Raw genomic sequence first — 25,116 nt, 5'->3', positions numbered from 1 at the left:
TGCCTGCCAAGAAAAAGTCCATTGTGTTTGTTCTCAAATTTATTTGTACCTCGGGTATTTGTGAGTATAAACTAATAAGTATTACTTACATTGATTAAATATGAGTGCAGAAAGAGTTGTTTTTGTGAAATGCTTTGAAAAGACTTTGAAAGAATTGCCTTTCAGTGAATTAGATTGTGGTCAAGATAACTGAAGCAGTTTAGAGAAACCCTTTCCATCTCTCTGGAAGGATTCTGCTCCTACAAAACTTTGCAAGTATTTTTTGAATCCATGTTCCACTTTAAAGGGGGAAAAAAAAAATAGAGATTGTGGATAAGGGATTATGGGTGTGGTTTAGCCAAGAAAGTGACCTCCTCCATACTCAAGCAATTCTGGTGCTACATTTATATGTTTGAAGTTCAAAATGATTAAAATCCTATATAATAAAAGCCTAATATGCAAATTGACTGTCACTCCAACACACAAGATAGCTGCCCCCATGTGGACACAAGATGGCCACCATAGATGGCCATCAGGGGAGGGCAGTTGGGGGGGATCAGGCCTGCAGCGAAGGACAGTTGGGAGTGACCAGGCCTGCAGGAGAGGGCAGTTAGGGGTGACAAGGCCTGAGAGGAGGGCAGTTAGGGCTACCAGGCCTACAGGGGAAGGCAGTTGGGGGTGACCAGGCATGCCGGGGAGGGTAGTTGGGGGGACTAGGCCTGCAGGGAGGGCAGTTAGGGGCAATGGGCTGGCAGGGGAGCGGTTAGGCTGGCAGGAGGTAGTTAGGGGATGATTAGGCTGGCAGACAGAAGTGGTTAGGAGCAATCAGGCAGGAAGGTATAGTGAGAGTAATGTCAGACTGCCCGTTTAGGCCTGATCCCACTGGCAGTCGGACATCCTCTGAGGGGTCCCAGATTGGAGAGGGTGCAGGCTGGACTGAGGGACACCCCCCCCCCTCCCTTGCACTAATTTCATGCACCAGGCCTCTAGTATGTACATAACATTTCTACATGACTCCCCGCTTTACCTGACTTTCTTGATTAATTGGTCAGTGATTACTTTAGTATATTTTTGGAAAGAGGGTTTCCACGGTACAGAGTGCTCCACGGAAGATACACATACAGTGCCAAGGGAATGAGTTATTTTGATGTGTAGGAATCAAAAACACTTTTTCTGAGTAAGTGGAACTTGAACAGACAGCGTGGAATGTCATCTCGGAATTCCAGGCTCACCCGCCCGAGTCCTTTGCTGTGGGCAGTCCTTTTGCCTGGAACCTTCTTATCCCCGTTACGTACCCCTCAGCTTTGCCAGGCACTTCCAGAAGGATGCCGTAAAATAGCAGCCTTTTTTTTTAACTTCCCTCTCCTCTGCCCCTCTGCCACCCTCATCTTCCTTTATCCTTCTTCCCTGCTCCAAACACCTTTTCCTGTGTGAGGTATTACTTATGTCAACTCAGTGAGCTCCATGAGGACGGGGGTTTGGCTCTTTTTGTTCACTGCTACATCTGTGTCTGGCACAGAATCAGTGTCCCTTACACATTTAGTGTATGTGGAACGAAGTAGTGACTGATTGGAACGTAGAAACTTGAGGAGAGTTGGGAAAGGCATTCTGGGCCAAGGGAATGGCATTAGAAAAGGCACAGAGACGGGGCAGTGAAGGGACCATTTGGAAATCCTAGGACTTGGGTAGGAGATGCGCCACATGCTGCACCACACGAGCGGAGGGCCTTGGAGGCTGATCTGAGGAAGACAGAGGGAAACTTTTAACAGATTTGAGCAACATCCTGGTTTTAAAAAGCAAAGTCTGAATTGCTGACGATGAGAAGGAGAAGGGAAGAGCCTGGGAGCATGGTGAAAGGTAACAACAGTGGGAATGGGGGGAACCCAGAGGAATTATTTGGCTTACACAGCGCTTTTTTAAAAAATTGCCATTAAAAATCTCGAGGTTTTGCTTAAAAATCTGGATTTTGGTCTCCTGTCTGAAGTCGGAGGTCTTGGCGACATTGGGCTCTCATTTCTGCGTGGCAGAAATCAGCCGGAGCTGCTCCGCGGGGCCGAGCTCCTGACCTGGCTAGCCTTTCATTGATCTTTCTCTTCCTGAGCTCCTGGCTCCTGGGGCAGGAGACGGGCTGAACTGCGGATGCTCTGAATGTGGGATGGAGAGCCAGTTTCGAAGAGAATCAAAACGGGAGTGTATCTTCTTCACTCGTTCTTGCTCTTCACAATCCGCAAGTCCGATGAAACCCTTGCTTCTGCAGTGCCATGCCTCCCGTCTTGAACCCTCCTGCCTGTACTCCTTGCACTTCCTCTGCACTCTGTTCTTTTCAACTCTTTCCTTAAATCCACCTCCAACCCCTTTGTATCTGAATGCTACCCTATCTCTCCTTATACCATTCTCTTGAAACGCTTTCTAATGATGTTTTTAACCTATCGATTTTCCTTTATTCATTTTACTAGAGGCCTGATGCACGGAATTTGTGCAAGTGTAGGCATCCCTTCCCCCAGCTGCCGGCTTCCCTCCGGCACCCAGGACCTGGCACCCAGGACCTGGCTGTCTAGAAGGATGCCTGGTCTAATTAGCATATTACACTTTTATTATTATTAATTATTATAGATATCTTAGTTTTAGTACTTCCCCCTTTTCAACTTTCCTTTTTTATTTATTTATTTATTTATTTATTTTCTAAATTTTTTAGGTGGAAATATAATAGAACATCATGTTTCTTTTTTGCTTTCCACTGAGAAAATCCCTTTCATGATTGTTATAAAATATATGAATTTAGATGTGTTTACAGTTCTTTTTTCTTTTTTGCATTATGGTCTAAGAATGCATCATGGAATTTATAGCTTTTGTATTCAAATTCGGTGTTTCTCTGAGTCCTCGTATGAGGAGAGGACAAAGATCCTTGTACTCCAGGAAAGGAAGTGTTATTTCCTTGGCTTCTAAGTCCCCTATTATATACCTTATTTTTACTTGGACATTTTTATTTTGAATTAATTTCAAACTTAGAGAAAAGTTGCAGGTTTCCCAGTCGTTAAAATTTTACTGTATTTGCTGTATTGTCTCTTTCTGTATCTATCTATCTCTATCTCAGTTCTTTTCTTTTTCCGAACCTGACTCTGCCAAGTTGCCCCTACTTTGGGGAATGATTTAAAATATACTTCTTGTCAGATCGGTAATTTTCTTTGTTTTGTCATTTCCCGATAATGAACTATTGAAGCCTCCAATTACAATGATAGAGGTTTATTTTTTTCCCCGGTTTTCCAGTTTATCTTATATTTTTGTTACTCTACGTAGGACATATACATTTTCCCAGACAAATAAAAACAAAATTTTATTTTGTTTCATATATATTTTTGTACTTTTAATTTTTGTGTAGGGTTGGATTTAAGGAATCTCCACAAATCATCATACCCATCTTTTTCTGGATTTGTGCTTATCTTTTAATTTTTAAGTGTTAGCATTTGTTTCCCGACATAGATATAGACCATTCTGCCTTCATAGACACTCACCCATTTACATTAAATGGAGTAATTATGATATTTGTGTTTCTGTCCATCATCATCATTTTTAAAAGTGTACAACCAAGTGTTTTTTAATACAGCCCCAAGGTTCTTCAGCTGTCTCCACAAGCAGCATTAGAACAAGAATATCTTCCTCCCAAAAAGAAATTTCATACTGTTTAGCAGTCACTCCCCAAACCCCACGTCCCCAGCCCTAGGCAACCATTCACCTTCTATCTTTGTTGTGCATTTGCCTATTCTGGACATTTCCTATGAATGGAGTCCTACCGTATGTGGCCTTTTCTGACTGGCTTCTTTCACTTAGCGTTGTGTTTTCAAGGTTCATCTATGTTGAGCATGCATTAGTACTTCATTCTTTTTGTGACTGAATAATATTCCAGTGCATAGATATAGATATATAAACATATACTATATATCTAAGTAGGTAGATAGATATATAGTATATATCTATGTCACGTTTTGTTTATCCTTTCATCAGCTGATGGACATTTGGGATGTTTCCACTTGTTGGCTATTATGAATAACTAGGGGCCCGGTGTGCGAAATCCCGTGAGATGCAGGACACTGCTGGCGCCGTGCAAGACTGTCCCAAGTCCTGGAGTCCCACCCCACGGGGCCAGTGTTGCATGGAACTTTCCCGAGTCCCGCCCTGTGGCGGGCGCCATGGGACTCCCCTGATACACCTCCTGGTCAAGTCCCTGCTGGCACTGCCATAGGCAAGTCCGAGAAAGATTCCCGTGGCCGCCACTGCCGCAGTGGGAGGCGGGACCCAGAAACCCACCCACACCTCAAGGCAAGTCCTCCAGAGTCAAGTCCCCGCCCACCCGCACGAGCCTTGCCACATACATGCATGCAGCCTCTTGCTGATCCGTCATTACGGTCATTACGGTCATTGCGGTGTTAGGGCATCACAACCACAGGCTTTTTATATATATAGACGGTGTTACGGACATTCATGTACAAGTTTTTGTGTAGAAATATGTTTTTAATTCTCTTGGATTTATTCCTAGGGCTAGAATTACGGGGTCAAAGGTAACTCTGTGTTTAACATTTTGAGGAGCTGCTAAACTGTTTTCCAAAGTGCCTGTACCATTTTATGTTTTCATTCAGCAATGTCTGATGGTTCCAGTTTCTCCAGATCCTAGCCATTGTTGTTGTCTTTTTTTAACTTCATTTATTATGCCTAACCTTATTCTTTTTTTTAAATATATATTTTATTGATATTTTACAGAGAGGAAGGGAGAGAGATAGAGAGCCAGAAACGTCAATGAGAGAGAAACATTGACCAGCTGCCTCTTGCACACCCCCCACTGGGGATGTGCCCGCAACCAAGGTACATGCCCTTGGCCAGAATCGAACCTGGGACCTTTCAGTCCGCAGACCGACGCTCTACCACTGAGCCAAACTGATTTCGGCCTTTTTTTTTTTTTTTTTTTTTTTTTTTTTTTTTTTTTTTTTTAAATTGACTTCTAGAGAGAGAAAGGAAGGGAAAGGGAGAGAAACATTTATGCGAGATAAATTCATATTTTTTTAATCCCTCATTTCTCCAGTATACATATGTGGTGTGTTTAGTGGAATTTGAATTCTCATTTTTTTTTTTTTTAAAGCTGGATTGGATGGTAATGTCATCCATCCTCCTTCTCCCTCTTTTTTTTTTTTTTTTCATTGTTAGAAACATTGTTCTAACAAAATTGTTTTCATTATTCCTACTATTAGTTTCATGATTAGCTTCTCTCATGGGAGAAATGAAGCACTCAGGACTCAGCCCACTTCTCATGCACTTAAAAATTTATGTTTAAATTATAAAATTCCCTTAGCATTTGCTTTTAGTTTATCAAATGACTTTATCCTTTCCTACTATTTTAATATATAGTTTTTACCAGAGTCATGTATTTTTCATGGCTCAGTCGTTTCATCATTTTTTGAAAAGTCACTTCAGGTTCTGAAGTCCTTAGCATATTCTTCCAATTTCAAAAACTTTGACAGGTATTATGCTTTCCGCCATAGCTCCATTTCTCTCATTTTTGTGCAAGTGTTCTGAGCCTCTCTTTTCCATGGTTTAAAAAAAAAAGGAAGAGAAAAAAATCACACTTTTTTTTCTTGGTTATAAAGGCAGTATTTGTACGATATAAAATTTTTGAGGAATATGGAAAAATATACAGAAATGTGTGATGATTGTCATCTGCCTCTCCAATAACTTAATGTTTATGCTGAAGTTATTTCATTTTATACCAGCAACATTTTGAACCTTTTTCTTTTTCTTTTTTTTTTCTTTTTAATATATTTTATCGATTTTTTACAGAGAGGAAGGGAGAGAGAGAGAGAGCCAGAAATGTCGATGAAAGAGAAACACTGACCAGCTGCCTCCTGCACACCCCTCATGGGGTATGTGCCCGCAACCAACGTACATGCCCTTGACCGGAATCGAACCTGGGACCCTTCAGTCTGCAGACCGACGCTCTACCACTGAGCCAAATCAGATTCGGCTGAACCTTTTTCTTGATGTTAGTATTTGTTTTGGCACTTTTTGTTTGACCTGGAGTCACTATTGTTCACAGGTCAGATCTCCTTTCAGAATTTTAAAATTCAGTTTATTTTGTCTTGTCACCTTTCATCTAATATGTTTTGCAAGTGAATCTAAACTGCTGGTATTTCTATATCAGTTCTATTGTTTACAGCCTTATTGATACATTTAGTTTCTTCATGGTTCGCTAGTCAGCTCAGTTGTTTAGTGTCCTGTGTTCATTTTTCATAGTATTTTTTTCTCTTCAGAGTAATTTGAGATATTTTTTAGGTGGTGCAACTGTGTTACCCTTATTGCTTCTCTTTTCTAGTTCAGACCATAGTGCTTCCTAATTGCCATTTAATTAGACTTCGTTATTATTATTATTTTTTTAATTCTTCACTATTTTACAACATTTTGCTGGAGTTTAATGTTGTGGTTGCTTTAAAGTTTGGGTTATGGCCCTAGCTGATTTGGTTCAGTGGATGGAGCGTTGGCCTGTGGACTGAAGGGTCCTGGGTTCAATTCCGGCCAAGGGCACATGCCTGGGGTTGCCAGCTTGATCCCCAGTAGGGGGCGTGCAGAAGGCAGCCAGTCAATGATTCTCTCTCAGCATTGATATTTCTATCTCTCTCCCCCTCTTCCTTCCTCTCTGAAATAAGTAAAAATGTATTTAAAAAATATATCTTTTTATTGATTTTAGAGAGGAAGGGAGAGAAGGAGAGAAACATCAATGATGAGAGAGAATCACTGATTGGCTGCCCTCCTGAATATCCCCCACTAGGGATGGAACCCCCAACCTGGGCACGTGCCCAAATGGGAATATAATCGTGACCTCCCAGTTCATAGGTCGATGCTCAACCACTGAGGCACACTGTCCAAGAGAGAAGCTAACTTTTAATACAACCCTTATGATGTGTTCTGCCCTGCTCAGTGTGCATCCCATGCCTTTATTTAGGACCCCGTCAACATTATGAGAGAGGTACTATTAATATCCCCTTGTACAGATGCGGGAATGGAGGCACAGAGGTAAATTATTAAGGTCAAATAAAGCTGATGAGTGACAGAGCCAGGATACTCATCGGGATGGTCTGGTTCTAGGGTCTGCTCCTTAAATACCAAATTATAATGCCTGTTTGTTTGTTTTTCCCCCCAAAATTTAATATGATTTATCTGATTTTTAAGATGATTTTTATTTTTACTGAGATATCATTTACATAATATAAATTTTGCCATTTTAAAGTATACAGTTCAGTGATTTTTAATATATCCACTAAGTTGTGCAACCATCACTGCTATCTACTATCTATAATAATTACAGAACATTTCATTATCCCCCAAAGAATTTCCAGACCTATTTACAGGCCAGTCCCCATATTTCTCTGCCCCCATCCCCAGGCATCCACATAGAGATTTGGTGTCTCTATGGGTTTACCTATTCTGGGCATTTCATATGAATGGAAGCATACAGTATGCAGTATTTTGTGCCTGGCTTCTTTCCTTTAACGTGTATTTTAAAGGTTCTTACATATTGTAGTATATGATTGTTTGACCTGATTTTAAAAGTAATAAAAGTTCATTGTAAAACTCAATTCAGAAAAATATAGAATTAAAGGAGAAAGTTTAAATTCTCCCCGAAAAAATAACTGTGGTTCCTATTTTGGTGTATAGACCTTCCAGTTTTTTACAATAGGCATTAAAACACAAGTTGTGTTTTACATTTTTGAAAATCCGCCTTGTAAAAAAAACCCCAAACAACAACAACCTTCATGTTATCATGTTAGGAAGTATGCAGATTTCCATTATTCTTTAAAAAAAACCTGTAATATATCAGATTTAGTTTATGGGTCTGTGAGAAGGAAACACACAGGTTTGGCAAGCTAGTCAGAAACAGAAGTACGGGAGAGAGTGCCTCAGTTCAGGAGCTTTGGTTGGGGCTGGGTAGGGCTAGACAGACTGTGAATACCTTTAGTACCCAGCTGGGGATCCGGGTCTTTTTTCCTTTCTGATCATGCACTAGTTGTCCTCCTCCTCACCTTGGCTGAGCGTCCTGACACAGGCATTTAGAACTGAAGGAGGCAGCAGGGAATGGTGGTAGGTGTTCGGGTGGACGATTGGCATCATCCGAGTGGCATTTAAACAAAGGGTAGGCTGACAGGAGTAGAATGAGATGAAAAATATTGGAGTTAGATAACTGTGTGGCATGTGTGAAATTTCCCTGCATAAATATAGCTTAGAGAAGTTTTAGTCATCTCTGCTGTCAATGCTTTTTAATATTGATGTAAATTGCTTCTGGTTTTGTATCACGAGATACTGAATACAGGTTATTTTCTCCCTCATGTCTTTATAGTTGAAGACTAGAGGCCCGGTGCATGAAATTCGTGCCAGGGGGGGGAGGGAGGGAGAGGGGGTTGTTGATGTATCCTCAGCCCAGTCTGTACTGTCTCTAATCCGGGACCCCTCAAGGGATGCCTGATTGCCCAGAAACGGATAGTCGGGCATCCCTCTCACAATCCAGGACTGCTAGCTCCCAACTGCTCACCTGCCTGTCTGCCTGATTGCCCCTTACCGCTTCTGCCTGCCAGCCTGATCACCCCCTAACCACTTCCCTGCTAGCCTGATCGGATCCTAACTGCTCCCCTGCTAGCCCAATTACCCCTAACTGCCCTCCCCTGCTAGCCTGGACACCCTTAATGGCCCTCTCCCAAAGGCATGGTTGTCCCCAACTGCTCTCCCCTGGAGGCCTGATCTTACACCCTCCCTTTCCCCCCCCCCCGCCCCCCCAACAGCCCTCTTCTGCCAGCCCAGTCACCCCTAACTGCCCTCCCTTGCAGGCCTGGTTACCCCCAACTGCCCTCCTCTGTCATCTTGATCACCCCTAACTGCCCTCCCCTGCAGGCCTAATTGCCCCCAACTGTCCTCCCTTGCAGGCCTGGTCCCTCCCAACTGCCCTCCCTTGCAGGCCTGATCCCTTCCAACTGCCCTACCCTGCAAGCCTGGTCCCTCCCGACTGCCCTCCCTTGCAGGCCTGGTCGCCCTCCAACTGCCCTCCCCTGCTGGCCATCTTGTGGAGGCCATATTGTGTCCACATGGGGGCATCCATCTTTGACCACCTGGGGGCGGCCATCTTGTGAATTGGAGTCGCAGTCAATTTGCATATCACCCTTTTATTAGATAGGATAACTACTGGTTAATTTAGTAAATAAGTTGAATTTCTAATCCATCCCATTTCCTGGGACTAGAGTCAAATCTATTATTCAATTTTACCCTGAAGTGTTTTTTTTTTTTTTTTTTTTTTTTTTTTTTCATTTGTGTTATTAAAGGAGTTCCTCACATTGGTCTGAGGAAATGAAAGAAGCGAAGATTTAATACCCCTTTGCTCTAGGCTATTTAGTGTAGATCTAACCATTACAATATCTAAGGAAGGTGTTAACATCCTAAAAAGTGAAGAGCTAGCATGTGAATCTGGCCCTGCTGACCTCCAGACGAATGCTCTGTTAGTCATATAGGAACTTGTCTCTGGGCTTGGTTAGGAACCACCCCCTGCACTCCTATACAACCCTATAGACCAGAGGAAGAAACTATCGTTTAACTGGATGTTTACACTGTCCCTGTTACCATCTTTGTTTTTGCCTGGCTGGATTTTCCTACATGTGTTTTTCATGCCCAATCATAGTGCTTTTTTTTTTTTTTTTTTTTTTTTTTTTAATATATTTTATTGATTTTTTTACAGAGAGGAAGGGAGAGGGGATAGAGAGTCAGAAACACCGATGAGAGAGAATTACCTATCAGCTGCCTCCTGCACACCCCCCAACCGGAGATGTGCCCGCAACCAAGGTACATGCCCTTGACCGGAATCGAACCTGGGACCTTCCAGTCCGCAGACCGACGTTCTACCACTGAGCCAAACCGGTTTCGGCGCAATCATAGTGCTTTTGTTAAGTTTTATCTTTGTCACTTGACATCCATCTGTATATTTTGATATTGTCAGATAGAAGAGCTATGTAATATTCCATGGCTGTACCACACATGGTTTAATGAATGCTTAAATATTTTGAATGTGTTTTCAGTGAAGAGAAGGTGGAACTGTCTCCCAGACAATTGGCTGCAGGGTCAGGAAAAAGCTGCACTTGTTTTGGGAGTGAAACCATCCCGCAGGGGTCCTGTCAGGTTGGATTGCTGTGCTTTTCTAAAAAATGGAAGGTTTCCCAAGCAGCATCTCAACAATGTGTTTAAATCCATTGAAATGGGGTTATTCTGAAGAACAAGGTAAAAAGTTTGAACGTGTCCTGGGGGGAGTCAATAAGGAATCACTTAGAAGTGCACTAAAGATTTCCACATGTTGATAAGTACTTTGAGAGCATTAATTTATAGGGCTTTCCCCAGTCGGCTCTGGAGACTGGAAATAGCATGGACTAACACAGATGACATGGCTTTAATAAGGTTGGGGAAACCAGATTTGAAGATTCAGAGTGGTGGGAGTGGATAAGACTGCTGAGGGAGGAGAGACAAGGTGAGACAACATAATGGGATGGCTGAGGGCAGAACATTTTTATGGACAGCGTGAGCAAAAATAGGTTTACACATGTTCGTATGGGAAAGAATACAATGACTAATAAGTGATAATCTATACTAATAAAAGGGTAATATGCTAATTAGACCGGGTCGACTGGACATCTTCCAGGTGTCCATATTCCTTCCGGACAAAGCCAAGGTGGCGGGGGCCCAGACAGGCAGTTAAGGGCGATTAGGCAGGCAGGCAGGCGAGTGGTTAGGATCCAGCGGTCCCAGATTGTGAACGGAATGTCCAACTGTCAGTAGTTGGACATCCCCTGAGGGATCCCAAATTGGAGAGGGTGCAAACTGGGCTGAGGGACACCCCTACCCCCCAGTGCACAGATTTTGTGCACCAGGCCACTAGTATAAGAATAAACTGTGTTTCACATTCTGACATCTGTAAATCTACTTTTGCCTTACTCTGTATAGTAGGAGACCCCATTGTCTTGCTGCCGTAAGCTTCTAGTTGTTAGTTGGTTAATCAAGAAAGTTATTTAAAGTGGGGAGTCACAAAAATGATTCATAAATGTATGTGGCATTTTATTTTAACTTAAACGATAAAAACTTATTAAACAACATTTTGGCTGAAGTTGCAGAATTTAGACAGAGAGAGGGAGAGAGAGAGGGAAAGAAGAGAGAAAGATTTTAGAGGGAAAGAAAGAGAGAAAGAGATAGAGATGGAAGCATCTCTGCACACCCCCAGCAGGGATTGACCCTGCGACCTCCTGGTTCCTTGGTCAATGCTCAACCACCGAACCACACCATCGGGCAAAATTTTTTTGAGAATAGTCTAAATGTCTCCTTTCTTGAATAAACCCCATTCATAATACATTGATTATAAATTCCAGTTTTAATCTTATAAGAAAGGAACTGATAGACTTGTGGATGCCCAAGTCTAGATTTTTATCTTGTCTTTACCGATTGCAACAGCGATTTTTAAAAAGCACCTTGCTTTTTAAAGTCTTTGAACAGCATTCAATTTTGTTTTCATAGAGACAATTCATTTTCACTTTTGTGAAATGTCATAGCTGGCATCTCATGGCTAGAGGTTGCTAAACACCCTCCCGTGCACAGGAGAGTCCCCTACGACAAAGAAGAATCTGACCCAAAATGTCGGCGGTGCCCAGGTTGAGCAGCCCTGAATTCTGCTGTAATAGCTTGCATGATTTAATCACTTTGGGCTCGCTGTGTTAGTTAACTCCTCAGATCCTCAGAACTGCACTCTGTTAATGGCAGGGAGGCAGAAAAAGCCATACGTACTATTCTAGGGGGCCAGCGGGTCCCCTTTTGAACTGCTGCCTGAATCCAGTTAGTGCTGCCACAAGTTAGGGATTTTGACACCTCAGGTGCATGGGTAAGGAGGGTCCTTCCTCTACTGTGTATTGTTTTCCCAGCTTTTGAAATGCTAATAAAAATGGAGACACGTCTTACCTGTAGAGAGTTGTGTGATGGGCAGATTTGCAACCAAAGCAAAAATATTTCTGTTTAGAGCCACTTTTCCTTCTGAGTGCTTCTTTGTGTGAAATATTTCTACTCGGAGAGCTGAGTTTTGAGGGCGTCCGTAATGGCTCATCTATTCTGCTGAGTGCCCATCTTGGGCTCCGGAAGGCAGGTAGGTGTGTAATCATCATCACCGCTGACTGGGAGTAGAGTCCCCCACTGATGGCTGGTCCTGCACAGAATACTTGAAATAACATTCCGAAGGTGACCCCTAAATAGAATTCCTCCTGTTCTGAGTTTGGGCTGAGGCTGTGCTTCTCCTATGGGTGAGGAATCAGAGCACCAGGAAGTCATTGATGGTCTCGATAAATCAATTTTATTATATTACACGCCATAGCATACACTTAAGACTTTTGCTCGGGCCAAAACCGGTTTGGCTCAGCGGTAGAGCGTCGGTCTGCGGACTGAAAGGTCCCGGGTTCGATTCTGGTCAAGGGCATGTACGTTGCTTGCGGGCACATCCCAGGTGGGGGGTGTGCAAGAGGCAGCTGGTCGATGTTTCTCTCTCATCGACGTTTCTAGCTCTTTCTCTCTCTCCCTTCCTCTCTGTAAAAAAATCAATAAAATATATTTAAATAAAAAAGACTTTTGCTCGGAAGTTACCTTGATTAAATTTATATGCAATCGTTATATCAGGATTGTGTTTAATTACAGGTGGCTTGAATAAGGGCTTTCTTTTTGTATTTGTTTATTATCACAGTAAGTCTGGAGGGATGAAATCAGGGTAATGGTGGTGACTCCCCTAATTCTCTTTAACTTGTAGCTTTCATCTGCTTTCATGTAAGATAGCGGCCATCTCCGTGGGCACAGGTCTGCTCTCCGGGCAGGAAGCAGAATGGAAGAATGAGGGAGGAAGGGGCAGTGCTTACTTGGAACTTGGCCCGGAGTGAGGCAGTCTGGGAAATACAGATTATTTAGCTGAGTACCTTTTTTCCCCCTAGACAAAATCGAGGTTCCCTTATTCAGTAAGAAGGGGAGAATAGATTCAAAGTAGGCCATTAGCAGTGACTACCACAGTAGCAAAACAAGTCACAAGGTACATTCATGACCTGGTGACATTCAGGAGGATGTGTTCTCGTAAAACACTGCTGGAATTTTCTATTAATAGTCTTTACTTGTCGAACCTTAGTTTTGTTGACAGCTAGCAATCTTAAATATTGACAGTTTAGAAATACAAGCGAAGAAAACTCTAAAATGAGAAAATTCTTTCCATCGAGGAAATGAAATTCTTACTTTATTTATTTATTTTTTTAAATATATTTTTTTTATTGATTTTTAACAGAGAGAAAGGGAGAGAGATAGAGAGATAGAAACGTCGATGAGAGAGAAACATCGACCAGCTGCCTCTTGCACACCCCCTACCGGGGATGTGCCCGCAACCCAGGTACATGCCCTTGATCGGAATCGAACCTGGGACCTTTCAGTCCTCAGACCAACGCTCTACCACTGAGCCAAACCGGCTTCGGTAATTCTTACTTTTTTAAAAGAAGAAGGTATATGCTAGTCTGTGACACTAGTTTTTCTAATATCTATAGTTTGGGAACCACTGACAATATTTGTGTGTACTACTAAATGATATACATATGTCTCTTTTACTAAGGTTGTTCTCTTAGATAAGAACATTCTTTTCTCTCTTTTGATATGACTCACATATTAAGGGCAATTCAAATATTCTTTATGTTTAAACATATTTTCTAAATCCTGTATAATGATCCTATATTAGTTTAAAACACATATTTAATGATTTCAGAGAAGAAGGGAAAGGGTGAGAGAGATAGAAACATCAATGATGAGAGAGAACCATTGATCGACTGCCTCCTGCACGCCCCACACTGGGGATCCTCACCGGGAATTGAACTGTGATCTTCTGGTTCATAGGTTGATGCTCAGCCACTGAACCACACCGGCTTTGCCTATATTAGTTTTATAATCAGAATAAGGGTCTTAAGAATTTTTCAAGACCAATGCAAGTCTTACGATCTCTGACATTGCACCCTGTGCTTCAAATCTATTTTTTTTTTAAATTTCCTACTTCTTGAAATTTCAAGAGCAGTCATAGTCTGTATTCCACAGCTCTCCTCTTTATTATAGGCTACATTGAATTCATCACTAATTGCTCCATATGTTAGCAAGATCCTACGTTCCCTCTTAAGTATTTTTCTGAGTACCAAATTCTTAGCATAGGACTAGTTAGTTACATAGTAGATAATTAATTACTTCTGATCAAATAAATAACCACACTTAATACATTACCATAGGAAAATAACATGGATTTGATAGTAGGATAGGCATAAAGTAAAACAACTAATAATCAGGTAATCAGCATTTCATGACTTCTACCTTTTCCTCTCCCCCCCCCGCCCCCGGCATATATGTTTTATTTTTTTTAAATTTCTTTAATGATTAAGGTATCATATATTTGTCCTCATCCCCCCATTCCCATCCCAAACCCCTCCCCATTACTGCTCCCACCCCCCTGTTGTCCGTGACCACTGGCTAGGCTTACAGGCATGCATACAAGTCCTTTGGTTGACCTCAGCCTTTTCCTATTAAGATGGGACTTCTAGCTCCTCTAGGGATGAGGGGTCGCTGGAGAACTGCTGCTGGGGAATTGCTCCCCGAGATCTGCTTGCGAAGACCTCACCTTGGTCTAGAGCTGCAGGAGGCCTGTGCCCTCCCCAGAGTTCCAGCCCTGCGTGTCCGTCAGAAGCCGACTTGGGCCTCTCTGCTCTCGCTGCACCAGGATGTGTTTTCTAAACGATCATTTGTTTATTGTTTATGCATAAAAGCGTTTTGTTGTAGCTCTCCTTCCCCACATGCAAAATGTGAAAATTGCTTTGTGGTGGTTTTTACCCAATTCCGCATGATTGGCAGCTTTACATAGCCCACCTTGAAGCAATTTATTTGGTTTCCTGGAAACCTTAATTTGATGCTTTTAGAGCAAGACTGACAGTCTTGGAGTAGGAGCAAAATGACCACAGAATGCTAGTGTTGGCTGTGTTTCCTGTAGTAGAAAAAAAAATTAAATCAGTGGTTAAAAATTTTTAAGTCTGATAGATTTTGAATCTCTTTAATTTTGTGCACATAAATGTTCCACATTGACCTATTGTATGAAATTCAAGTTCACTTTATAATTTCTTTGTAATTAAAGTGGTTTATTTGTCTAGAGTAAATAATGATCACCCTAAATTTATTCTAGATATAGTAATTATTATTCCTTTTAGTTACTTTTATTCCATTTTCTCTTTTATCTTTTCTGACTTCTTAAATGATGATTGAAAATGCTCAAAATCTTGTCATGTAATATTTTTATCATCTAATAAAAGAATACCCCTAAACGAAACAATGTTTGATTTTTCATGGGTTTAGAGATTTAGATAAATGATGTTATTCTGGATGTCACTTGTCTTTTTTTTTTTCTTTTTAATTTTTTTATTGAAGTTTAATTGATATATTAGTTTCATGTTACAACATAATGAACTCATATTTGTACACATTGGGTAGTTATTTGTTATCCTTAAAAGTAGCAATCACTAGAAAAATAATTTAAAATATTAAAACAATCTAAGATGATTACCCTAAGGTCTTGGGAGTCCAAAAATAGAAAAATTGTTGATTTACCTTTGGAATTACGTGAAATTCTGAAATTTAAATCTTGCTTTTTAGTTTGGTTTGGATTACTTGCATTTTATTATGCAAGGTTCTCATTGGGGAATCCTGAACATTTTGTGTCCTATAGAACTTGCTTTTTGTGTATTATTATTATTATTATTATTATTACTCTTGTGAATGAAATGCTCTGTAAATTTTAAGGATTTCTTTTTCACTTACTTATAGGTGTATATTTTGTTACAAAAAGACAAGCACATATGTATGAAACAATTTTTCCTCTTTTACAGAACTGAATGTGAGGGAGTCTGACGGAAGAGTTTGTGATGAATCATCATGTAAATATGGAGGCGTCTGCAAAGAAGATGGAGATGGTTTGAAGTGTGCGTGTCAATTTCAGGTGAGAAGACCCAGCCCTGTCTTGAAATCTTTTTTACATTTCTCATGTTTTATAATTCCTCATTCTTCAAATTACAAAGTTTAAAACACATTGGACCTCACAAGGAAGTTGGGCCCACAGCCCAATCATTCTTTCTTACCTGATGAAGGGCTATCACCTTCTGTGCTTCTTTCCTGGAACTACTAGTAAATGGAGAGACTGGCCATCGCAGATGTGAAGATGCTTTGAAAAAATATTAAAGTTTTATTCAAATGTATAATTGTCACCGAAGGGCAACAGAGTGCGGGTTGTAGTTGAGTGGACATTTCCCCCCTTTCCTTCTCTTTCTAGGCATTTCTTACCCTCCTTATTTGCTGCTTTCTCATCTTTTTAGGCCAAAGAACATCACTGACTTGATGATGCCCGAGGGTAGGTCACAGTTAGAGATGGACTAGAATGGGTAACTTTGGACTAAGATCTTTGCTTTTCAGGTGCTGTTTTAGTTGTAATACTATTTAGTTTAAAAAGAAAGGAAGCAGGTCCAGCTAGATTTGCTCAGTGTTTGCGCATTGATCTATGAACCAGAAGGTCATGATTTGATTCTCAGTCAGGTCACATGCCTGGGTTGCTGGCTCGAACTTGGTGTGGGGTATGCAGAAGGCAGCTGATCAATGATTCACTCTCATCGTTGATGTCTCTCTCTCTCTCCCTCCCTCCCTTAAAGCAATAAAAATATATTTTCAAAAAAGGAAGCAAAATGTGTTACACTCAGTTGTTTCTTTTTGTTCATTTTATATGATTGAATTATAATCTGTTTTTAGAATGTTGCTCACAAGATGGTCCCTGATTCAGGATTTCAGATGAAACAGAGGAGGAGCAAGAATTCCCCCTCACCCCCAACATAATCTTGTTCTAATCAGAACCACCGTTTCATTTATGAAACAGTTGAGTTGGCTGAACTCAAATGGCAAAATCTTGTTTTCCCTGTTGTGGCAGCAACACAAAAATCAGTTCATTTTTTTTAGCCTTAGCGTGGTGGCTCCCATGCGTGGTTCAGAAGTCAGCCTGAGATTGGGTCTGAGTTTGTAAACAGAAGCTGGACTCCCCTCTGATTCTTCTTTCAGGTATTTTCTCTCTCACTTTTCAGTTGTCCTGAACTCTGACCTCTGGTTCTGCAACCCAAGAAGATTGTAGTTGTTTTTTTTAATTAGTGTTTTAGCTACCCTGTATCAAGAAGACTGGAGCTGTTTTCCCTCTTCCAATTGTCTTCTTATTTCCTTAGATTAAATTTCTTGATGTGGAAGTGTTGAGGGAATGGGATGTTTATGGTCAGATTAAGATTTTTACCAATAGCAGTATTAGACTGCTTATTTCTCCTTGGCTTGTGGGTAGTAGATTTTTAAGTCCTTTTACATTTTATAAATCTGAAAGGCAAAGAACATTTTAATTTGATAACCAGAGCTATTAAAAATGTTTAATATTTACTGGCTACGTTTTTGTGACTTAATATTTCATATTCTTTGCCTATTTGGGGGAGTATTTTCTTTTTCCCTTATAGTGGTATGTATATGTGTGTGTGTGTGTGTGTTATACATATCTATATGTATGTGTGTACATGATATACAGTACATTATTTGAGCACTTATATATTATTTATTGTGCTGAGCATTTTATTCATTAACTGTTCTAAACATTATATTTATAAAAATTTGTATAATCTCACGAGAATCTATTGTACATGTAGGTACTGTTTTGATATTTTTAAAAGAATAATACCATATGCTCATAGTAAACAACTTGAACAACATATAAGAATATCCTATATAATTAAAGCGAAATATGCCAAGTGTCTGAAGGATCGGTTCACCAGTTGCTATGATGTGCACTGACCACCAGGGGGCAGATGCTTTGACCAGAAGGTTAGCTTGCTGCTGGGGTCTAGTTGATCAGGACAGGAGCCTTTCTGTGGTCCCTCCCTGGCTGGCCAGCCCCCATTGGCTTTGACTGGATCTGGGTGAGATGGCCCTGATCACCCTGATCACTGGCTAGGCTGAGGGACCCCATCAGTGCACGAATTCATTCACCGGGCCTCTAGTACATACTATAAAGAAAATGTCTTCCTACCATTACAGACTACCAATTGCTTTTTTCAGAGGCAACATCTATTACTTTTTGTATTTCCTTCTAGAAATACTCTGACTTATACCAATGTGTCTGTCTTCCTTCCTTCCTTCCTTCCTTCCTTCCTTCCTTCCTTCCTTTTTTTTTTTTTTTTTAAAAAGCTTTATTGTTTCATTTGGTCCAGTGCATGGAGATGGTTAAAAGAATGGCTAGTAGTTTCGGGGAGAGGCTCAGGTAAAAGCCAGACACCAGGGGATGCAGAGGGGCCTCTCAAAGGCCTCTGGGCTCCAAAGGCTCCTCATGATGTTGAGGGTGAGCCTTTCGAGGAGATTCTCGCCCAGCCCAGCCTAGGGGCTGGCAGCCTGTGCAGTGAGCCAGGATGTGAGCCAGGTGTTGCCCATCTTCTTGATGAGTTTCACCTCCTCACCCAGGAAGTGGTTCTCTGGGAAGTCACGGTGATGAGGTGGGAGGGTTGAACCCAAAAGGGCCTGGATCAGGGTCCTCTCCAAGGCCAGGATGGCCTCCATGGTGTCCTGAGTTTTGCCCACTCCTCTGGGGAGGCTTCAGCACATCCTGGAAGAGAATGCGGCCACTGTGCTGGTTTTGCACCTTTAAGAAATGCTTAGTGCCCTCGCGCTTCTTCTCTGCCAACTTGTGGAAGAAGCAGCAGCCCACACCTTTAAGAGCCACCTCTCATGGTCGAAATAGCAGCCCAGAGAGAGGTAGCTGTGCTAGATGTGGGTTGGCCAGGCGGTTGACCGCAGCCTTCACCTCGGTGCAATAATTGTGACGAATTTGGGAGCTCACTGCTGTTCAGCAATAAGGAGCTAAGGTAGAAAAAAACCCGGGGTGTTGGTGGTCCAGGAGGTGGTTGTGAAGGGGGTGACTGCATAAGACGCAGGAGAGTGGCCGGAGGCTGGAGGAGGGGCGTTCCTGGGTCTGTTCTGTCCAAACACTGTTGAAGCAGGAGACAAATCCGGGCACTTAGTAGGCTTACCTTAGAGATGGCTCCCTTTCTCTTTAGATTACAGGAAAGAACTCTGTATTTTAAAGAGGTTACCCTATTGTCACTTTCATTTTTGGTACTATTACATTTTCACATCATATTTGTCTATTGTTGTCTTCATGATTTTTGATTTTCATTTTTTGAAAGTCTTTCCCTGCAACTCTTAAAGACATAGTGTTTTTGACCATTTAAACATGCTCGAACAGCTAGAAAATCCTCTCATGATCTGTCTGAATCCCTTGCATTCTTACTGGCGGCAAAGAAGGAAAGGGAAATAGAAGTTAGGAGTTGAGAGCAGTAGACATTTATCCAGGGCTTGCTTTGTGCTACGTGCGAGGCTGAGGATATAAAGATGTTTAAAGTCCCTTGCCTTGTAGGAGCAAACTGCCTAAGGGCTTACAGCTGATTTGATCCTGTTATTGTACTTTGGCTACTTCCTTTGACTACTACTCAGCCTCCTTATAAGCTTATAAATGACTTAGACTCTTACCACTTTAAGAACAACGACCTCATAAGCCAGTTAAACATAAAAGGGAGCTTTGGCTATATCTTTCAATTCATTTAAAAAACTTGGTTATGATTTAGGATGATTTTCAATGTTAATATAAGCTTTCAGGGATATAATTATAACAAAAAATAACAGGATCTTAAGTAAAGTCAATTTTTTTTTTAGTCTACAAATAAGAGCTATGACATTTTGCCACATTATGTACACAAAGCTACTTTTATTAATTTTGTACCAAGAAAAATGATCAGTACGGCATCTTTCCATGAAAACTTGAGTAATATATGAAGTGGAGTGCCTGTGATGTTCTCCCTGTTTCCTTTCTTCCTCTTGGTTCCGTGCAGGTCTGAAGATCTGAGAGTCAGGTGAACTGCTAATGGAAGTCTCAGTCTGAGGCGGACACCCGAGAACCAGAAGACTAACCCAGGTTTCCATCTAGTCGTTAGGCAGAGAGGGGATTCTTTCTTCCTCCGCTCTTTCATTCTGTTCTGGCCTTCAGTGCATTGGATGATCCTACCTATAATGAGGAGGGCACTTAGTTTGTTGATTCAAATGTGAATCTCATCTAGAAACACCCTCACAGACACATCCAGAAATAATGTTTAATCTGGGCAACCTGGGGCCCACTCAACTGATGCCCTAAGTCAACCATCACAACATTATTATTTTCTTATTTTCTGAACTATTTCAAAAAGCCTTTCTTCCTTAGCTCAAGAGAAAGTATAGTGGAGAGTTCTTTTCTCCAGGAAGAGAGTGGGTATAGAGGAGGCAGACCTTAGGCTAGAGTCAGTGCCTAAGTCAGGAGTTGCCATGCCAAAATTGCCCACATCCCTTAATTTCCCCATAGCATATGGGAGAGGTTCCTAAGGAAGACCCTTGGGAATGGACTGACCAAGGAATAGCCACTCTACTTCTCCTATCCTATGCTCATGCCTAGGTCTGAGCTTGTTAGGTTGAATCTGAGGGACATTGCCCAGGCTATGTGAAGTCCTCTGTTGCTTACCACCAGGTGACATATGACTTGTGTAGAGTATATCAATTGTGAGGAAATGAGATCTTCCACTGATTAGCTATGACCCCGGGCCTACTTAAGAGTCAGAAATGATAATAGCAATACCCAAACCAGCTAATGTTTATTGAGAATTTACTGTGGCCACATATAAATGCTAAGGATGAATGTCTCATAACATCTTTATTAGTTAGGTATTATTATAATTACCATTTTCCAGGTGGGGAAAATGGCACTAGTGTTAGCCCATAATTACATAGATGGTGTGCCCAGGATTGGAACTCATTTACATGAGAGCCCAGGCTCCAAGCACTAAGGCATGTGCTTCACAGGATTGTTATGATATTTAAGTTAGATCGGACATAACTTGTTACTGGTGTTGACTAGATGTAAACTCTTGAATAAATGTTTGCTATTACCTTAGAGATTTTCAGCCCTATCAGACTTAATGACCCTTTTTTATAACCAATAATTTGTATTCTGTTTCTTTACTGTTCTTTAATGAAATTCATAGATAATGCAACCTACATAAGCACATAATTAAAGAAATCAATATATTGTATAATTGCAATGTAAAGGAGGAATAAAAAAATTTATAGTAAAATTATCCTACTATAAATTATTCAACATGTAAATGCTTGGGCATGATTACAGTAGAAGACAATACAGTAGTCACATGCTTATATCTATCTACTTGTAATGAATGTTTTGATTTACTAAAGATTAGTGCAGTTTTATAGCAGAAATATCTAAAAACAAAAATGTAGAAATATGGTGGAGGCTAGAATAAAAACTAATATTAGGATAAGTTATAGCAGTATAGGCTTATTTATCTATAGTAAGTCTTGCCATAGTTCCCATATGAATGGCTAGAGAAGCATTCAGAAATTATATGGTGTTGTGTGAGTGTCTTTCTTGTGTGGTACTGTTTTTTCCTTTGCAGGACATACATCTAGCTAGCATTCATGGAATCCATCTGCTAAATGACAGTATGTTCTTTATCATTGTAACAACCAGAAAATCTTTCTGCTAAATGACAGTATCATCCTAACAAACCAAAAAGTCTTTCATAGGTGCGTCTATGCCTAGGGGGCGCTGTTAACACCTTTTGAGGGCACACCATTAAAAAGTCATTAAGCATTTGTTGAGCAAAGAGTTGGTTGAAAAGTTCATAGAGTTAGCACTTGACAACTTGGAGCTTATGATTTCCTTTACAATTATGCATTGTTTAATTACAAAAAAAATTGACTCTAGTAGACATCATACAAGTTATTATGTACAATTTAAGGGAAGAGAATAGAGGGATGTGATTCATGAATAATTGGAGCAATAAAGTAAAACTTTGATTTTAATTGAAGTTATTGTAGGAGTCTGCTGATAATGGATAGCATGCAAACTTGCTCATAAAATATTTTATTAGAGATTGTTTTTACCAGTGTCTGACCTGTGGTAGCATGTCATATTTAAGAGTAAATAAATGATAAAAGTAAATCTTGTACACTGGAGAAAAATTGAGGAACACACAAAATAATGGAAATAAAAAAACTATGACAGGCAATCTAAAAAACTCATGGATGCTTTGTTCCAGGATTTGCTTTATGAATGTTTATTTTTTCTAAGTAATTGAGAACATATAGTATATATGTATGTATATGGTATATAATTTTCTTGCTGTATTTTTACTTATAAGATTTTAAAAGTTGCATTCAGTTTTGTGAACTAAATAATACATTTTAAAATGGCACAAAATTCTCAGAAGTTTATATATGGAGTATGATTGCCTGCTTTACCTCTGACAATATGTTACCTTTATCTGCCACACAGTATTCTTTTAAAGGGTAATTCTCAGTGACTGTAATATTAATTACTTGAACAGATATAACATGCTTTATATTGTTTTTACTTTTTTTATGCTAATAAATTTTTGTTTAAATTTAAACAGTCTCATATATACCTAGAAGAAATGGAATATTGTCAGAGGAAAGGAGCTTGGGGGACTGGGTGAAAGAGGTGAAGGGATTAGGAAGTACAAATTGGTAGATACAAAATAGTTAGGGATGTAAGGTACAGCATTGGGAATATAGTCAATATTATAATAACTATGTATGGTGCCAGGTGAGTACTGGTAATATCGGGAAAACACTTTAAAAACCATATATATTGATTTCAGAGAGGAAGGGAGAGGGAGAGAGAGGTAGATAGAAATATCAATGATGAGAGAGGATCATCCATCAGCTGATCACTCCACACTGGGATCAAGCCCGCAACCTGGGCATATGTGCTGACTGGGACAATTCAAATTCTTACCTCCTGGTTCATAGGTTGATGTGCAACCACCTGCCATGCCAGCTGGGCTTGGGGGAAACACTTTGTAAAGTATGTGATGACCTAGCCTCTATGCTGTGCACCTGAAACTGATACAAAATAATATTAACTATATATATATATATATATATATATATATATATATAGCGCCATACAAACAGAATATATACATATATACACACACACATATATACACATATACATACACACACACACACACACACACACACACACACATATATATATATATATATATATATATATATATATATATTCTGTTTGTATGGCGCTCTAAGATGGCAGAAAGTCCTCTGAGAACAAAGATCATGTATTTCTTTATGCCGTCTATAGCATTTACCTTGGGACTGTACCAGAGGTATGAATACATGAATTTTGATCATAATAAAAAGACATTTAATTTTTAGCACTCGTTGTAAACACTGCCAGCAATTTCCTCTTAAATTATCTCACTGGATCTTTATAGCAAGCAAATAAAGTAGATAGGAAAGGGATTTTAATAGTTCTTTTCCTTATGAATGTGGGAAGGGTAGGAGAAAGTAGTCAAACTCTTTTTTTTTAAACCAAATAAATGAAAAAACTATCCTGTCGTTAGAATTGTGTCATACTGCTCTAGTATTGACTCGTGAATACAAAATAAACTATTACCATTCATGCCTATTTCTGATATTTCTTTTTGTTTGTTTTGTAGTGCCATACAAATTACATTCCCGTCTGTGCATCAAACGGGGACACGTATCAAAATGAATGCTTTCTCAGAAGAGCTGCTTGTAAGCACCAGAAAGAGATCACCGTGGTAGCAAGGGGACCATGCTACTCTGGTATGTTGTGATATTCTTCTGACTAAATGCAAGAAAGTGTGCCGCCATATTTTCTAAAAGGAAGTTTGCCGTCGGAGGTGTAGTCTCAGAACTGCTGTATGGATTGGTGGGGATTGTGTGTGTGTGTGGGGAAAGAATGGGTGGTGGTTTATTTTGGAAGGCATTAATGTAAGTTTCCTATGTGCATTTGTATTTGGGGGCAGTGATGAAGGTGAGGTATTGTAATCAGAATTATTGTATAAAGGTTAGCAGGAAAGGTAGAGACTACTCTTCTATGATGATGTATCCATTCCTTTCATTTTATTAACCCCCCAGTGATCATGTAGCAACCTCTCAGTATACGTTTGATGCTTAACACCTTTTTTTTGGTGGGGACTTGGCTTTTCTTTTGCCTGTGGTTTGACTATTAGGGTAGAACGTGATATGGGCCCCATTTTGTTGGTTTTTATTTTTGGTGGTCGGGAGGTGTGGGGAATATTCATAGAAAGCCATTAGTGGCTCCCAGGATGTGTCTCTTTCCAAGCTCTTCTTTTCCTATCTTCTTTTTCTGTCTGTCAACCCTTGTCACCCTCCCCTCCTCCCACTTGTTTATATTTACTTCCTTCTTGCTTCCTTCCTGAATGGGTGGTGGTTTATTTTGGAAGGCATTAATATAAGTGTCCTACATACATTTGTATTTGGGGGCAGTGATGAAGGTGAGGTATTGTATTATAATTAGAATTATTGTATGAAGGTTAGCGGTAAAGGTATAGACTTCCCTTATAGGATGATGTATCCATTCCTTTCTTTCCCCACATATTACAATGTCTATGTTCAGAGTTATTATTGGGCCTCTATTATAGAAGCATGATTGATTGATTGTCTGTGTGGTTGATTTCAAACCCCAAAGCCCCCACTTTAAATTACGTGGTGGTCCTTTAACCCAAAGACTATTGAATGTGGCAGGCCCCAACCTATGATCTGATGTGGTCAGTACCTTTCCTAAAGGAGACACTTCTATAAGATATGGCATAAACTACCTTCTAGAAACTGAGGGCAAAGGCCAGCCATCTCTCTGGGGAAGGCCAAATTCTTTTCCAGACACTAACTCATTCGGGGCTTGGTGAAATGATTATGTTCTTAGGCCAGTGAACTATCATTTGGTGTGGTTCTTATATATATTGTGTTTCATGTACTTGATTTAGAGACCACAGAGGAATATGGAGCTCTCTACAGTCCCCAATTAATTGTGCGTTATTTTTGAAGAGTGTGTATTTCGGA

At 40.4% G+C, this 25,116-nt stretch overlaps 1 protein-coding gene across 1 annotated transcript in view; it reads left to right on the top strand.

Annotated features, from left to right (window-relative positions):
- Nucleotides 1-25,116, top strand: part of TMEFF1 (transmembrane protein with EGF like and two follistatin like domains 1) — a 72,146-nt gene that overhangs the window by 7,264 nt on the left and 39,766 nt on the right. Inside the window, exons 2-3 of the mRNA XM_036433183.2 lie at nt 15,963-16,072; nt 23,727-23,856. Coding sequence (XP_036289076.1) covers nt 15,963-16,072; nt 23,727-23,856 — 240 coding nt within the window. The remainder of the gene's footprint in view (nt 1-15,962; nt 16,073-23,726; nt 23,857-25,116) is intronic.

Source organism: Pipistrellus kuhlii, unplaced genomic scaffold (genome assembly GCF_014108245.1).
Source record: "Pipistrellus kuhlii isolate mPipKuh1 unplaced genomic scaffold, mPipKuh1.p scaffold_m20_p_12, whole genome shotgun sequence".
Classification (NCBI taxonomy): domain Eukaryota; kingdom Metazoa; phylum Chordata; class Mammalia; order Chiroptera; family Vespertilionidae; genus Pipistrellus; species Pipistrellus kuhlii.
This window is presented reverse-complemented; position numbering and strand designations above follow the sequence as displayed.